This window comes from Ornithorhynchus anatinus, chromosome 4 (assembly GCF_004115215.2).
Source record: "Ornithorhynchus anatinus isolate Pmale09 chromosome 4, mOrnAna1.pri.v4, whole genome shotgun sequence".
In the NCBI taxonomy this organism is placed as follows: Eukaryota; Metazoa; Chordata; class Mammalia; order Monotremata; family Ornithorhynchidae; genus Ornithorhynchus; species Ornithorhynchus anatinus.
Window position 1 is genome coordinate 60,443,567 of NC_041731.1, and position 16,929 is coordinate 60,460,495.

The following is a 16,929-nucleotide window of genomic DNA, read 5'->3' on the forward strand; positions in this document are numbered from 1 at the left end:
AGGAAGTAGGAAAGAGATCGGATTGCCACTTCGACTGTGCCAGGAAATGGAGTCTTGAAGTGGAAAAAGAATCCTCCATGCCACCTAGTTCCCAAAATAGAAGTTTGATGAGCTCTTCCAATTTTCAGGCATGGGAAAGACATACAGCCCATAAAGAGACTGCAAAATATCTACGTTGCCCTGCAAAAATGCAAAATGTTTCACCAGAAGGAGGTTGGAGGTGGCTAATGGAAAGCCCTCGAATCTTTACAGGGTTCCGCCATGGTGAATTTCCACTCCTAATACTGAGCAGATGAAAATAGCTTGGGATAGTGCTTTGCACGCAGTAAGCGCTCAATAAATACGATTGAATGAATGAATGAAATAGACTGAGGATTTTTGTATAATGGTCATGAGCAGTTGCATCCCCAAGCTGCTAATGGATCTCCATGGGTTTGAGTACCAAAGACCTCACCTCCTAATAACAGTTATGGTATTTGTTAAGCACTCACTATGTGCCAGGCACTGTACCCGATTTGGATACAAGCAAATCGGGTTGGTCACAGTCCCTGTCCCATTTGGGGCTCACAGTCTCAATCCCCATTTTACAGATGAGGTAACTGAGGTACAGAGAAATAAGGTGACTTGCCCAAGGTCACACAACAGACAAGTAGAAGAGCCAGAATTAGAAGCGATGACCTTATAACTCCCAGACCCGTGCTCTATCCCCTTCATCATGCTGCCTTTATGCTCATGGAAAGTGTTTTTGCTTAAAAGAATCATATTCAAAGCAAGACCAGCACCACCTTTGATGATGGTGGGTTCTAAAGAACATATATATGCCAGGTATTTCCTTTTTTATCGGGTAATAACCAGTTTGAAATCTCTAAGCATTAGGTATTTACTCAGTAACTAGTATGGCAAGATGTTAAGGTTCTTTTGTACTCTTTCAAGTGCTTAGTACAGTGCTCTGCACACAGTAAGCATTTAATAAATATGATCGAATGAATGAAAGTTTGAATAAAAAGTTAATTTCAGTTGTATTTGGCATACTGTTAAAAAGCAAAACGAAAACGACACCTAGTGAATGGCAAAATCATGTGTTGAAGACCAGACTGAAAGCTCTTTGTGGGAAAGAAGCATGTCTGCCAACTCTTGTTATATTGAACTCTCCTCACCGCTTAGTACAGTGCTCTGCATTCAGTAAGCACTCAATAAATACGCTTGATTGTAACTCCTAATCTGGATTTCGGTCTTTATACTGTATATTAACATTAATTTGTTTAAACCCAAGTGTGTCAAATGATTTGTATTTCTTTACAGAAAGCAAGATAGTTAAGCTCTACTCGATATTTTAGGTCTTGTATGTGCGGTTGGTTTTAAGTGGCGAGGAAAACAATTTTCTAATCTTTGATTTAAAAGATGCACGTAATAACCACTTCTGTGTCCCTTCCAGGGTTACCTGATTAGTTGTGTATGGAACTGTTACCGGTACGTCAGCGGCAGAAACACTTCGGACGTGCTGGTTTACATAACCACCAACGATACCACGGTAGGCACATTGTCACTTAAAATGGCTTCCGTCTTCCATTTGATCGAAGATCTGGGTAGTAGCTAGAGCTCTTCGCCTCTTTGATAGCTCCTACAGCTTTCCAGTTATTAATTCTCACTTCCCCCTTTGGTCTGGATGCTTGTGATCATGTTTGAAATAGGCACCACAGCACCATCAGCTACCTAAATGAACAAGTGATTTAATTTCCAAAAAGTTTTTGCAGGTGAATGAGCTATGGCTTAGTTAATCAGTGGCATTTGTTGAGCGCCTACTATGTACCGAGCTATTCTAAGCATTTGGGAGAGTACAACAGAGTTGGCGGAGTTGTTCCCTGTCCACAACGAGCTTAAGTTTATTTCCGTTCAAGAAGATGGTTTTATTTTGGACAAGTAAAAATAGAGATGCAGCATGCCTAGTGGATAGAGCATGGGCATGGGCGTCAGAAGGACCCGGGTTCTAATTCCAGCTCTGCTACTTATCCGGTATGTGATCCTGGACAAGTCATTCACCTTCTCTGTGCCTCAGTTTCCTCATTTGTAAAACAAAGGATTGTGGTAGAGGGATTGTGTCCAACTCAATTTGCTTGTATCTACCCCAGGGCTTAATACAGTGGCTGACACACAGCAAGTGATTAACAAATACCACAATTATTACAATTGCAAATGCTAAATAAAGTGAAAAGATAAACTAAAAGCCAGCATGCAAATTTCTAGAATAAACTTCCGGAGTCAATCAGGTTTTGAAAATAGTTTGGTTTTGCAGTTAGGCAGTATAAGGATCTGGCCTGGATTGATTGAATTCCAGACTAGAATTGTTTTGAAATGAACTAGAGTAAATAAATAAGAGAGTCTGTATTCCCATCCATCTCTCTCGCTCTCTCTCTCCCCTCCCGCCCCCCATGTGTGTATGTGGGGGGGAAGGAGCTTGTACGTGTGTGGTATCAATGTGTGAAAGTGAATTTAGAAATTTGATTGTTTTGGGCAAGGGATTAACTATAATGTGAAGCTTGAATCCCGTGGGACAAAAAAAAATGTTGATGACTGCTGACCCCTTGGTTAGGTGGTCTTTGGAACAATGAAACAAAGAGAGTGATTTGGCCAAACTGGCAGTCTGGACCAAGAGAAACAGCTGTAACCTGCTGTAGATTACTTTAAAATCACCCACTGTATTGAAAAGGCAAAGGGTAGGAAGAGTGTGAACTGAGTTTTGAGTAATTGGGTGATAATTTAATCTGTCCCTCAATTGTTTCTTCTGTAAAATGGGAATAAAATATACCAGGACTCTATCTCCCTGTCCTGGTCTGCTAAGGAATATTGTTAACCAACAGTGTTTGTGATGGATTGTAGCCACCCCCAAGAAAGCTTACAAGTTAAGAGTATGGTTACACTTGAGTAATTTTCTCTAAACACATTATTTGTAAGCATCTTCCTTGATGGGCTTATAAAGAGGTGATTTTTTTTCCCTAGTATCTAGTTAGTTGGCCCGAATTCGCTAATTCATGTTGCTCAAGATTTGCAATCTTTGGTAAGGACCTCATAGTACCTCATAGTAAAGAAAATGTTTCGTTAACTTGTCCCAGTCCATCAATTAATTAATCAATCAATGGTATTTATCGAGCACTTATGTGCAGAGCACTGTACTAAGTACTTGAGAGAGTACAATATAGCAGAGTTGGTAGACATATTCCCTGCCCACATCAAGCCTACAGTCTTGTCCATCCACTTCATCCTCCAAACCAAACAAGACACAACTGCATTTTTTTAATCTACTGGTTTCAAATAAATGCGTGAAAGCCTTCAGTCAAGGGAGATGGCTAATGCCCACAAAACATAAAGTGATGCCTAGTCCTCATCTTAATCACAGCCCCCAGATGAGCTGTAAGAGGAGTTTTGACTCACTAATAATTAAAATGTTATTCTGGTGTTCCCTTTCTGAGCTGCGGTGGTCTCTTGATCAGAATACATCGGAATCCATCTATAAGCCTCTTTTCTCTGCTTATTTGCCAAAGCTTAGACCTCAGCAAGGGTGAGAAGCAATGTGACCTAATGGATAGAACACAAGCTTGGGAGTCAGGGTCTGGATTCTAATCCTGCCTCCACCACTTGTCTGCGGTATGGCCTTGGGCAAGTCACTTCACTTCTCCGTGCCTCAGTTAACCTCATCTGTAAAATGGGGGTTAAGATTTTGAGCCCCATGTGGGACAGTGTCCATCCTGATAAGCTTGTTTCTACGCCAGAATTTAGTACAGTGTAAATGCTCAGCAAATACCATTAAAAAAAGATAATAAAAAGCGAGCTGGTAGGAAATCGAAAATGCTCCAGATTGGGGAATAGTGGACATGCTGCTCATGAAACGTAAAAGCCATGAATAAGCTCAAGATCCCACTCTATAAATAGCACTCTGGGATGTGTTTGTGGAAGGAGGAGGAGGCAGTGGGGGAGGGTACTGAATGAATCTCGTAAGGTCTGTTTCAAAGGCGAGAAAAGAGAAGTGTAAAAAGTGCCCATTTCCAAATCACTCTTCTAGCATAGTGTAAATTCAAGGTATTATTGTCATTATCATGAACTGAGTTCTTGAACTTTGAACTCCCAGCCCAGTTTTCACTTGCAATTCAAAAATGGAACTGAATTACAAGTTGAATTACATTTGAAAGATTACTCTGGTAGAGCGGGTACTTTTAAATACTGAATATTCCAATATTATCACTTTTCTCCTTTCCCATTTGGGCGATTTGCATGCATCACAACCTAGAAGGTTACATTTATCTTTGACCTTTGATTACTTCCTTTCTAAAACAGAAGGCAAAATGGTGTATCCCACTAGCTTGCAGGGCTGGGGATAATACCAGTGAAAATGTATTAAATCTATTACAGCTCATTAAAACATTGAATGTGTTACAGTTGAGCTCTAAATGATATATTTTATCTGTCATTCATTCAATCGTATTTATTGAGTGCTTATTGTGTGCAAAGCACTGTACTAAGCACCTGGGAGAGAACAATACCACAACAAACAGACACATTCCCTGCCCACAATGAGCTCACGGTCTAGAGGTGGGGAGAGATTAGTATAAATAACTAAGTAAATGCATAAATAAATTACCGATGTATACATATATGTTGTGGGGATGAGAGGGAGGATGAGTGAAGGGAGCAAGTCAGGATGACAGAAAAGGGAATGGGAGGAGAGGAGGACTGGAAAGCTCGTTGAGGGCTGGAAACAGTGTTTACCAGCTCTGGTTTTTTTTTTTGTTTGGTTTGTTTTTTTTATGGTATTTAAGCGCTTACTATGTACCAGGTCCTTATAACTTCCAGGCCCATGCTCTATCCACTAGGCCACGCTGTTGTATTGTACTTTCCCCAAGAACTCAGTACAGTGCTCTGCCCACCGAAAGGGCTCAATAAGTACCATTAATCGATTGATTGCACGAAGAAAATTGGTCCCTTCATTCACAATAGTTTTCTTGTAAATTGTACTTCTCCTGTGCTTTTGTGGCTTATCTGTCACAGTCTTTTCAGATGCTCTCTTTAACAGCTGTGAAAATGGAGATAGCCAAGACCCTTGGCTATAGGCTACTCTGCAAAAATAGGGGGCTAACCAATGATTTTCTTTTCCTCCTGGTTTAAAAGTGATTCTGGACAAAAACAATTGAATAGAAAGTCCTAGATTCCTTTTTAGGTTTGTTCCCCTAGGGAGGAGTAGCACAGTTTCTATTTTAACTTGACCCACAAGTTTTCCATGTACTTGCTGTATATAAACAAAGGAAACATATGCCCCCCAGAAGTGTGTAGGAAAAGAAAAAAATGTAATATGCTCCGAGGGAGAGCTATGTTCAAGATTTTGGTCTGCTCCTAATTAAGTATTGACTTTTTAAGATGTTTTGATCTGTAGTAGTTTCACTGAGTTTGGGATTTGTTGAGAACGACTGGCTGGTTGACTCACCATTTCACTGTCTCTCCTCAGTTACATGTCAGCATCGTTCACTGAGATAGCTAGGAAACAAGTAGCATGGCCTGGTGGATAGAGCACGGGCCTGGGAGCCAGAAGGATCTGGGTTCCAATCCCAGGTCTGCCAATCATCTGCTGTGTGACTTTGGACAAGTCAGTGACTTTGGGCAAGTCATTTAGCTTCTATGTACCTCAATTACCTCATCTGTAAAGTGGAGATTAAGAATATGGCCCCAGGTGGGACGTGGACTGGGTCCAACCTGAATATCTTGTCTCTACCCCAGTGCTTAGTACAGTGCCTGGCACAAAGTAAGCCCTTAAAAAATACCATTTTAAAAAAAGGAGAACTCTACCTAGTTCCCCAAAAACAGAGCAAAGAGTTTTCTATTGGACCCAAAAAGGATCCTAAGAGTGAAGTGCTATAAACTTCAAATTAAAGGGTTTTCAGGTGTCTGTTCATGGTTTTCTAATATGTTTGATCAAGGTGTCACTTAAATATCCCTGTTGTAGTTTTCAAAAACACTTGGGAAAATTGGGAGTCACCCCAGTAGGGGAGAAAATCTGTTCCTTGGACAAAATGAACACATTGAAGGCAACATTTGAATTTGACTGAAAAGAACAATCTTACTTTGTTTCCCTCCAAGGACATGGCAAAAGGAGATAGACTTTGTCAGAACCAGTTAGGTTTTAAATTAGACTAAAGGAAGATCTTTCTAACTGGAATGATTCTGAGACTCTGCAGCAAATTTACCAAAGAGGTTGGCTTTTGTGTTTTCAGAAAATGGTAGACCAATGTCTTTCTAGGGTGGTTTAATTTCCAGCTTATCCGAAGGCAAGAGGATAGACTGGGTGATAGGACAAGTCCTCTGGAATTCTGATTCAGCCAGTTGTGCAAACTTGTTTCAATGAGGAAAAAAAAACCCTTCAAGGCCTCACCTGTGTTGATCTTGAGGGTAAGCAAATATACTGGAGGTTTGTGGAATCAAGGTGAGCTTTGAAGACCAGAATTAGTAGTTGTGTCTAATATGTGTTAAGCCCGTAATGAGGGCAAAGCTGTTCTAAGAGCTGGGAAAACACGTAGATGAGAAGAACCCAAAGAAGAGCCCTGACCCACTAGGGGCTTACAATCTAAGAATAAGGAGGGAAGAAGGGTTTAGCAATATGAAATGTAAGGAAAGATGAAACAGTAAGACAAGAACAATTAATCAATTGTATTTATTGAACACTTACTGTGTGCAGAGCACTGTCCTAAAGTGCTCTGGAGAGTATAATATGACAGAGTTGGTAGACACATTCCTTTCAATCGAGAGCTTAGTATGTGCAGAGCACTGTCCTAAGCGCTTGGAAGAGCACAATACAACAATATTAGCAAACATGTTCCCTGCCCCAAATAAGCTTATTGCCTAGAGTTCTCTGCCTACAATGATAATACAACCAAAGCAATAGGGTAACCCTAACCTCTAACTCTAACCCACAGCGGTAATACAAAAAAGCAATAGAGTATTGTAGCTAGAGGACCAGAATTTCAGGCTTCTCGTCATTCAGAGTCCAGCGTTCACGAGGCACAGCGGCTGCCACAGAAGAGGCTCCTGAGGACTTGGCGAAATCCTGGGTCTTTGGGGCCTGAAGCTCCTCAATGTCCTAAAGGTTGAGAAGGCCTCAACGGTGCTGGTGTCTTTTCCCCCTTCCTGTGTTGGAGCAGGAGCTGAGGGAGAGTGTCGATGGCTTCGGGGCCGGGCAGCTTCTCCCCTGGGCTGCAAGTCTCGGGATTCAGGTGGTAAATGGCCTGGCAAGGGCCTCACACTGGTGGCGTCTTTTTACCACTACCGGGCTGGACCAGGAGCTGATGGGAAGCCTCAAGGGCCCCCAGACAAGGTAGCCTCTCACCCTGGTTGCAGGCCCCAGTGTTCTAACGGTAAAGGGGACTCACAGAGCTGCTACGCAGATACAACCTGGCCTTATCACAACTCGATAAAGCAGTCAATCACATTGTCCCATCCTACCTTACTTACCTCGCTGCTCACCTACTGCAACCCAGCCCTCACCCTGCGCTTCTCTAATTCCAACTTATTCACTGTACCTTGATCTCATCTATCTCATCGCCAACCTCTCGCCCACGTCCTGCCTCTGGCCTGGATTGCCCTTCGTCTTCACTACCAACAGACATTCACTCTCCCACCTTCAAAGCCTTACTGAAGGCACATCTCCTCCAAGAGGCTTTCCCTAACTGTGCCCTCTTTTCCTCTTCTCCCACTCCCTTCTGTTTCACCCTTGAACTTGGATTTGCTCCTTCTATTCAGCCCCCACAGACACTTATTTACATATCCGTAATTTATATTAATGTCTCCTCCCCCTCTGGACTGTAAGATCATTGTGGGCAGGGTCCATGTCTACCAACTCTGTTATACCTGTTATCTGGTACTCTACCAAGTGCTTAGAACTGTGCTCTGCCACAGCGTTCAATAAATTCGATTGATTGACCCTTTCCAATGGTCTAAAATTTGTGGAGGCCACAGGCTGCTGCAACTTAAACCCCTGAAACCCTCGATCTTAAGGTAAATTGGGAGGGAAGACCCAGATTGACAGAGGGGAAGTAGGGAAGGGGTTCCCCCTGGTCTTGGTTTGGCTGTCCAGTGTGGAGGGAAGCTTGAGTCTGGTCCCTGACACAGTTCAAGCACCCCATAAAAGTGATCTGAAAGAATTAAGATGCCCCTTCAAAAGTGCTTGATAGGGAGTTGTTTTCACTCAGGGGCAGCTTCAGACCCAATAAGGACTTGAAACTGGCATTATTTTTAGTTGGAATTCCTGATCCCTGAAGGTCTCTTTCCCAGGGATGAGAGATTCTGTCGTTTAACCCAGGAGTTATTTCTGTTCATGGAGATGGTGACTAACATCATTAGATATTCAAGCAGGAGAGCAAATAGCTGTTGCGACTATGATTGCTGCTTCTGCTACTACTAGACAACTTTTTAGGCAAGGAAAATGTAGAAGAGATGTTTTATAAGGAGTCCAATCAGTGGCTTTTCAAAGATCCTCAACTCTGGTTTTCAAAAGTGGCATTATGGAAGACTTCTCCCTTCCCTTTCCCTTATATCTCCTTTTCCCCCTGCTTCCCCTTCCCCTCTCCTTCCCTTTTCCCTTCCCTTCCTCCACCTCCCAGCACAAGTTCCCCCCTTTCATTCTGGCCCAGAGCTGGAATCAATCAGTCGGTTTTGATCAAGTGCTTACTGTGTGCAGAGCACTGTACTAAGCACTTGGGAGAGTACAATGGAGTAGAGTTAGTAGACATATTCCCTGCCCACAAGAAGCTTACACAGTCTATAGGGGAAGACAGACATTAAAATAAATTACAGATATGTACACGGGTGACGTGGGGCTGCAGGGGAGCTACCAATCCAAGAGCCAGTGTGATACATAAGGGAAGAGGGAGTAGGGGAAATGAGGGCTGAGTCGGGAAAGGCCTCCTAAAGGAGGTGTGATTTTAATAAGTCTTTGAAGGTGAGGGGAGTGATGGTTGTCATATGAAGGGGGAGGGTGTCTCAAGCCAGAGGAAGGATGTGGCCAAGCGAGGTAGACGAGATGGAGGATACGTTACTTTAGAGGAGCTAAGCGAGTTGGCTGGATTGTGGTAGGAAATCAGTGAGGTGAGATGGGACGGGGCAAGGTGACAGTGAGTGGAAGGGGATTATTTTGTGATATTTACCTGTAGAATTGTTGGGGGATAGAGAGTTAAAAATTCGTTCTAAAAGTTTCATCAATGACCCTGAAGGAGACAGGTTGACTTGCAACAGCCTTAAGAAAAACAGAGCTTGGACGCACCAGCCCCTGATACTGTGGACTTGCAGAGTCAATCGATCAACTAATCAATGGTAGTCATTGAGCGCTCACTGTGTGCAGAGCACTGTCCTAAGTGTTTGGCAAAGAATAATACAACAGAGTTGGTAGACACGATTCTTGCCCTCAAGGAGTTTACAGTCTCCAGGGTTGGAGAGACATTAAAATAAGTGACTGGTGGGATTCCCACTTAACCAGGTTAATAGTAATAGTAATGTTGGTATTTGTTAAGCGCTTACTATGTGCAGAGCACTGTTCTAAGCACTGGGGTAGATACAGGATAATCAGGTTGTCCCACGTGAGGCTCACAGCTAATCCCCATTTTACAGATGAGGTAACTGAGGCACAGAGGAATTAAGTGACTTGCCCACAGTCACACAGCTGACAAGCGGCAGAGTGAGGATTTGAACCCATGACTTCTGACTCCCTAGCCCGGGCTCTTTCCACTGAGCCACGCTGCTCAGGTTAAGTCAGTTAAACAATGCACCCACTTCAGGGAGAAGCCACGTGGCCTAGTGGATAGATCACGGGCCTGGAAGTCAGAAGGACCTGGGTTCTAATCCCAGCTCCACCACCTGTCTGCTGTGTGACCCTGGGAAAGTCACTACACTTTTCTGTGCTTCAGTTACCTCATCTGTAAAATGGGGATTGAGACTAGGGGCCCTTTGTGGGACAGGGACTATGCCCAAACCGATTATCTTGTATCTACCCCAGTCCTTAGAACAGTGCCTAGCACATAGTAAATGCTTAACGAATACCATCATTATTGTTGTTATATCTGGGATGGACTAACCACTAGTAAACTGTCACATCTAGACCCAGGAGAGCTTGCAAAAAAGCAACAGCTGAAATCCTGAAAGAAATTCTCTCCAGGTGTCTTTCTTAAAGGTCAGGTTTTAGGGTTGAAAATGTGCTTTAGAACTCTAACATCATTTCAGTATTTAAAACTGTCCCTATAAAATATTGCTAGCCATTTCCTGGAATTTAGGTCCAGGGAAGTTTCCTGAAAATGCCAGAGTCATTTTGTCTGTTTTTTTTTTTTGCAATGGATTTTTATTTGCACACTCTCTCTCCTCTCTCTCTCCTCTCTCTTTCTATCTCTTTCTATCTCTCTCTTCTATCTCATCGCTGATCTCTCCCAAGTCCTGCCTTTGGCCTGGGTTGCCCTCCGTCTTCACTACCATCAGACATCGTCTCCCTCCTTCAAAGCCTTACTGAAGCCATATCTCCTCCAAGAGGCTTTCCCTTGGTCTTATTAATAATGCTAATAATTCTGGTATTTGTTAAGCGCTTGTTATGTATTCATTCATTCATTCAATAGTATTTATTGTACTATGTACCAGGCACTGTACTAAGAACTGGGGTGGATACAAGAAATTTGTCCCACATGGGCCTCACGGTCTCAATCTCCATTTTATAGATGAGGTAACAGGTATAGAGAAGTTAAGCGACTTGCCCAAGGTCACGCAACAGACAAGTGGCAGAGGCAGGATTAGAACCCATAACCTTCTGACTCCCAGACCCATGCTCTGTCCACTGGGTGCTGCTTATCGATAAAGCACGCTAGCTGATTCTGGATGGAAACAAAACAAACGAAACCTTCAGGGTCCCGGAGCTGCAGAAGCTTCCGTCACAAGGCGTTGCCTATCCCCAGCTAGTTTGCCTCAGTGAGACCTACTTTGTTTTTCATCCTTTCCCATTACGAATGTCCTCTGAACTGGGCTACTTCTGAAGGCCTCATCTGTAAGCATTCTGGGGTGGCCCCTCTACAGAATCCGAAGGTGATAAACACTGGGAAGCCTGCCGGCCAGGCGGTCCCCCCGCCCCGGGGAATCGGGAGGAGGAGGAGGACGCATCGGGAAACACTTAACCAACAGGCATTTAGAGTCCATTTATCTCTGGAGAGTTTTTCAAACAAGATCCTGTTCGCAGCAAGGAAAAGAAGAACATTTCACTTTAAAAAACAAATATAACTTGACTCTGAAGTGAATCACACACACTCAATGTAAGCAGCTCGTGGGTAGTTTATTTTAGGGGATGAGGCTTTCGTGATTATTTCTTAAAAGGGAGAGGGAGGGAGGAAAGGGGCCTTAGGATCTGGCCATTTTCAGCTCAGTGAACTCCTCCTAACCCTTTCGCTCTTTGCTTGCCTTTCCAACTGACATTTTGCGGGTGACCCTAAAACACCAGGGTGACCAGCTGTCTGAAATGAAGATTTATGGCGGCAGGCGGGGGCGCATATACAGTAGGTGGCGCAGTACTGCTGGAAAGGCATCTTCATTCATTCAATCGTACTTATTGAGCGCTTACTACGTGCAGAGCACTGTACTAAGCGCTTGGAAAGTACAATTCAGCCACAGATAGAGACCATCCCTGCCCACAACGGACTCCCGGTCTAGAAGAGTGGAGACAGGCATCGAAACACGAGACGCAGCGTGGCTCAGTGGAAAGAACCTGGGCTTGGGAGTCAGAGGTCACGAGTTCGACTCCCGGCTCTGCCCCTTGTCAGCTGTGTGACTGTGGGCAAGTCACTTCACTTCTCTGGGCCTCAGTTCCCTCATCTGTAAAATGGGGATTAAAAGTGTGCGAGCCCCACGTGGGACAACCTGATTCCCCTGTATCTCCCCCAGCGCTTAGAACAGTGCTCGGCACATAGTAAGAGATTAACATATACCAACATCATCATCATCAAAACAAGCAAACGGGCAATCAAAAGCATCAGTATAAATAAATAGAATTATTTCCTAGTTGAGCAGATTTGAGGAAAAATTACGGAAAGCTTACGAATTTGTATGTCATAGCAACTGCGTACCTGAGTTCCAGTCCCGACTCTGTCACTTGTCTGCTGTGTGACCTTGGGCAAGTCACTTCACTTCTCGGTGCCTCAGTTCCCTCATCTGTATAATGAGGATTGAGAATGTGAGCCCCACATGGGACAGGGACTATGTCCAACCCAATTTGCTAGTATCCACCCCAGCACTTAGTAATGATAATAATAATAATTATGGTATTTGTTAAGCACTTATTATGTCACCAGACACTGGACTAAGCGTTGGGAAGCAGCATGGTTTAGTGGAAAGAGCACGGGTTCTGATCCCGACACTGCCACTTGTTTACAACCTGATTACCTTGTATCTACCCCAGCGCTTAGAACAGTGCTTGGCATATAGTAAGCACTCAACAGATACCATCATTCATTCGTTTAATCGTATTTATTGAGCGCTTACTGTGTGCAGAGCACTGTACTAAGCCCTTGGAAAGTACATCATCATCATCATCAAGTGACTGAGCCAGGATTAGAAACCATGATCTACAGTGCCTGGAACATAGTAAGCTCTTAAATATCATCATCATTCACACTCACAGACACACACTCATATCCACACTCATACTCACACTGTCTCCCACACACCTATGAGAATAGATATTTGCACTTTCAAAATTATTTAGTGGTTTTGAGGGAGGAGCAGGAAAACCTTCTCCAGCTCCAAGGTTAGACTTCCTCTTGGAGGTATTTTGGATCTAAGTGGTCTGATAAATCCATCCTGCCTGTTTCACAAACCACTATTCTTGGCATTACCCTCAACTCATCTCTCTCATTCAACCCACGTATTCAATCTGTCGCCAAATCCTGTCAGTTCTACCTTCGCAACACCTCTAGAATCCGTCCTTTCTTCTCTATCCAAACTGCTACGGCGTCTATCCAATCACTCATCCTATGCTGCCTTGATTACTATATCAGCCTCCTTGCTGATCTCCCAGCCTCCCGATTTTGCAGAAGAGGAAACTGAGGCACAGAGCAGTTTATAATAATAACGATGGCATTTCTTAAGCGCTTACTATGTGCAGAGCACTGGGGAGGATACAAGGTCATCAGGTTGTCCCATGAGGGGCTCACAGTCTTAATGCCCATTTTACAGATGAGGTAACTGAGGCACAGAGAAGCCAAGTGACTTGCCCAAAGACACACAGCCGACAAGGGACGGAGCTGGGATTTGAACCCGTGACCTCTGACTCCCCAGGCCGGGCTCTTTCCACTGAGCCATGCTGCTTCTCTAAGTTAAGTGACTTACCCAACATCACACAACAGATAAGCGGAGGAGCTGGGATTAGAATCCAGGTCCTTCGGCTCCCTAGGCCGTGCTTCTTCCGCTAGGCCACGCTGCTTCTATGTCGCTTTTCGTGCCATTGTTGACTGTGACTTTCCCTTCCGCAAACCTTCGGTGTCCTGCTGAAGAGATGTTTACAGACAATAAGACATAAAACTGAACACGCAGCTTCTTTTTTATACTCTCTAGAGGTCAGAGAGAGTTTCTTTGAGAGAGCTTAACTAAACTACATCTGGGTTCAGATCCTTTTCTGTTTATACTAAGCTGCGTCTGGATTTAATGGAGTGAGTTCCAGAGAGAAAAGGCACATGTAATCGTGAACAGGCCGTGCGGGGGGTAGGTTCTCAATAAATGTTTTTGAAGGTGGCGATGCCTTTGAAAGGCACTGCCATTTTGTTCGCTTCAGGGCAAAAATTTCAGACTTTATCACAGTCCTGAGACCAAAATACACTTCATTAAAGCAAGCCGTAAGATAGGCTTACTCATTGCTAATACAGTATTGATTATTCCCAGAATGCATGCACGTTGAACTACTCTAAGAGGACCTGAGGCAAAATGATTTGCATGATTTACAGTAAGGTCTGCACACCAAATGGTAAAAAATAATGTGATCGTGGGGATTGTAGCTCCACTGGGTTGCTCGTTTGAGAGCAACGTTTGCGTTTCAGTCAAAACCGAGTGGCCTGTGTCCGTGGTCCCAACCGGAAGCGACCTGGTTCGAAGGCCAGGGAAGGGGATCAGAGGGAAGAGAGGCGGTGGGGGCTGAGGAGGGGCAGGACCACAGAGAAGCAGCGTGGCCTAGTGGATAGAGCGTGGGCCTGAGAGTCGGAAGGACCTGGGTTCTAATCCCAGCTCCTCCACTTGTCTGCTCTGTGACCTTGGGCAAGTCCCTTCTCTGGGCCTCAGTTACCTCATCTGTAAAATGGGGATGAAAGCTGTGCGCCTCACGTGGGACATGGACTGTGTCCAACCTGATTACCTTGTATCTACCTCAGCGCTTAGAAAGGTAAGCGCTTAATAAATACCATTTAAAAATAAGGACCCAGCACGGGGAAGGAGGTTGGAGGGAGGGACAGACGGCTGAAGCAGATGCAGTCGACTCTCCTACTGTCTTAACTAGCAAAGATTTGTATGTTGATGTTCCCGGGTTTCGGGGATTTTGAGCAATGATTTTCCATCCTGCTGACTTTTTTTTTTTAATGGTATTTGTTAAGCACATACTATGTGTCAGGGACTGTACTAAGCACTGAGGTAGAGACAGCATAATCATGTTGGACCCGATCCTTGTCCCACAAGGGTCTTGTAGTCTTTAATCCCCATTTTCCAGATGAGGTCTCTGAAGCCAAGAGAAGCGAAGAGACTTGCCACACCAGGTCACACAACAGACAACTGGCAGAGCTGGGATTAGGACCCAGGATTTCTAACTCCCAGGCCCAGGCTCTTTCCACTAGGCCACGCTGCTGTTCTTCCCTGAGGAGTCAGGGAGAGAGTTGGCAGAGGAGAACTCGAGGAAGGTGTGTGGGAATCGAGGATCGGGGTGTTCCCAGGCTCCGCCGGAGTCCGGAGAAAGCAACTGAGCTGGGATCACCATCCCTCTTGCCTCCCCTCCCCCAGCTACCCGGCTCAGATCCGCCACGGCTGATGCTACTCCGCAATCATTCCTGCAGCTCCCCTGACCTTCCAAATCTCTCCACCCATTTGTTAGGACCCTTAGATAACTCTGGGGTTGTGAGTCTGAGCTCAAAAACTATACAAAGATGCAGAAAGGCCTCGTCTTAGCCCGGGGTGCTTTCTTTTTAAGAACCGTGGAATATCACTACTGCATGAGCATGAAAAATCAGCAGAGCAATTTGAAAAGGCAATCAAGAAGCTAATAGGTTAAGAACGAGCTTCAGGACCACTTAAGAAAGCCACTTTTTTTTCATTTTCAGAGGGAGGGCACATCCAAGTTGTAAAAACCAAAGAATATTTTCCTTTCCCGCTGATTGCATCAGAGAGGCCAGATCGGGACCTGGGAAGAGTCAGGCTCTTCCGGAAATCTTGGCTTGGTGGTTGTTGATCTAGTCCATTAGTTTTTAAAGCTGGTTGGGTCTCATCCATTGCCACGAGGCACATCCCGTTGCAGGAGGGAGATTCCAGCAGGTCTCCCTCTCCAGAATCAGTCTTCCATGGACTGTCACCCACAGTAAGAACTGGAGAAGGTGCTTGAGGAGTTTTCCACCAACTGTGCTTTTGCCCTGTTCTTTGGTCCTGTTTTCAGCTCCGCTGTGTTTCCCCCAGCTCATTCCTGCCTAAGGTAATGGATCCGGAGGCTTGGAAGGAGGGAATAGAAAACCAGCTAATTCCTATTCATCATACTCCCACTTACCCCTGCCTGTTTTTTTTTTTAAATGGCATTTGTTAAGCGCTTACTATGTGCCAGGCGCTGTGCTAAACACTGGGATAGAGAAGATAAACAGGTTGGACACAGTCCATGTCTCAGTTTTAGTCCCCATTTTACAGATAACTGAGACCCAGAGAAGTGAAGTCACTTGCCCAAGGTCACCCAGCAGACAAATGGCAGAGCTAGGATTAGAACCCAGGGCCTCTGGTTCCCAGGCCCGGACTCTTTCCACTAGGCCACGCTGGATGAAAAGAAAAAAAAAGAAAAATTGCAGTGTTTTTCTATAATACCCTTCTTTCCCTCCTCTTCCTTCTCCCTTCTGCTTTGCCATGTCCTGTCCCAGTCCCTTCTTTCTAGAACACTCACACAAGCATCTGCATCACCTAGGCCTCTGTCTGTGATATTTTTCCTTCTTCACCCGAATACCGTAGAGTCCTACTGTGAAAAGTGTTCGGGGACCGACACAGTTTGTTATAACCCGCTTGTAGGACTACAGGAGTTTCTCTTAACAAAGAAATAACTCCTGTAAGCATGATCTTGGTTCCTTTCGCTCGCAGATTCACTAAAAATTTTAAGGTCCGATGCTAATTTAGCTCTTCCATTTCAATAATGGAACTCGTCAACTGGCATTAGTTTTAAATGAACTACAGGTATTTCTACAGCATTCAGAAATCACATGCACTGGCAACTAACAGTACAATATCTACAATATCTACAATATCGCCAAGATCCGCCCTTTCCTCTCCACCCAAACGGCTACCTTACTGTTACGGGCTCTCGTTATATCCCGGCTAGATTACTGTGTCGGCCTTCTCTCTGACCTCCCTTCCTCCTCTCTTGCCCCACTCCAATCTATTCTTCACTCCGCTGCCCGGCTCATCTTCCCGCAGAAACGATCTGGGCATGTCACTCCCCTTCTTAAACAACTCCAGTGGTTGCCTATCGACCTCCGCTCCAAACAAAAACTCCTCACTCTAGGCTTCGAGGCTCTCCGTCACCTCACCCCTTCCTACCTCTCCTCCCTTCTCTCTTTCTACCGCCCACCCCGCACGCTCCGCTCCTCCGCCGCCCACCTCCTCGCCGTCCCTCGGTCTCGCCCATCCCGCCGTCGACCCCCGGGTCAC

General features: G+C 44.8%; 1 protein-coding gene across 1 annotated transcript in view; it reads left to right on the plus strand.

Moving 5' to 3' along the window:
• The window catches only part of LAPTM4B (lysosomal protein transmembrane 4 beta), an 89,204-nt gene that overhangs the window by 58,135 nt on the left and 14,140 nt on the right, over nucleotides 1–16,929 (plus strand). Inside the window, exon 6 of the mRNA XM_029063884.2 lies at nucleotides 1,436–1,531. Coding sequence (XP_028919717.1) covers nucleotides 1,436–1,531 — 96 coding nt within the window. The remainder of the gene's footprint in view (nucleotides 1–1,435; nucleotides 1,532–16,929) is intronic.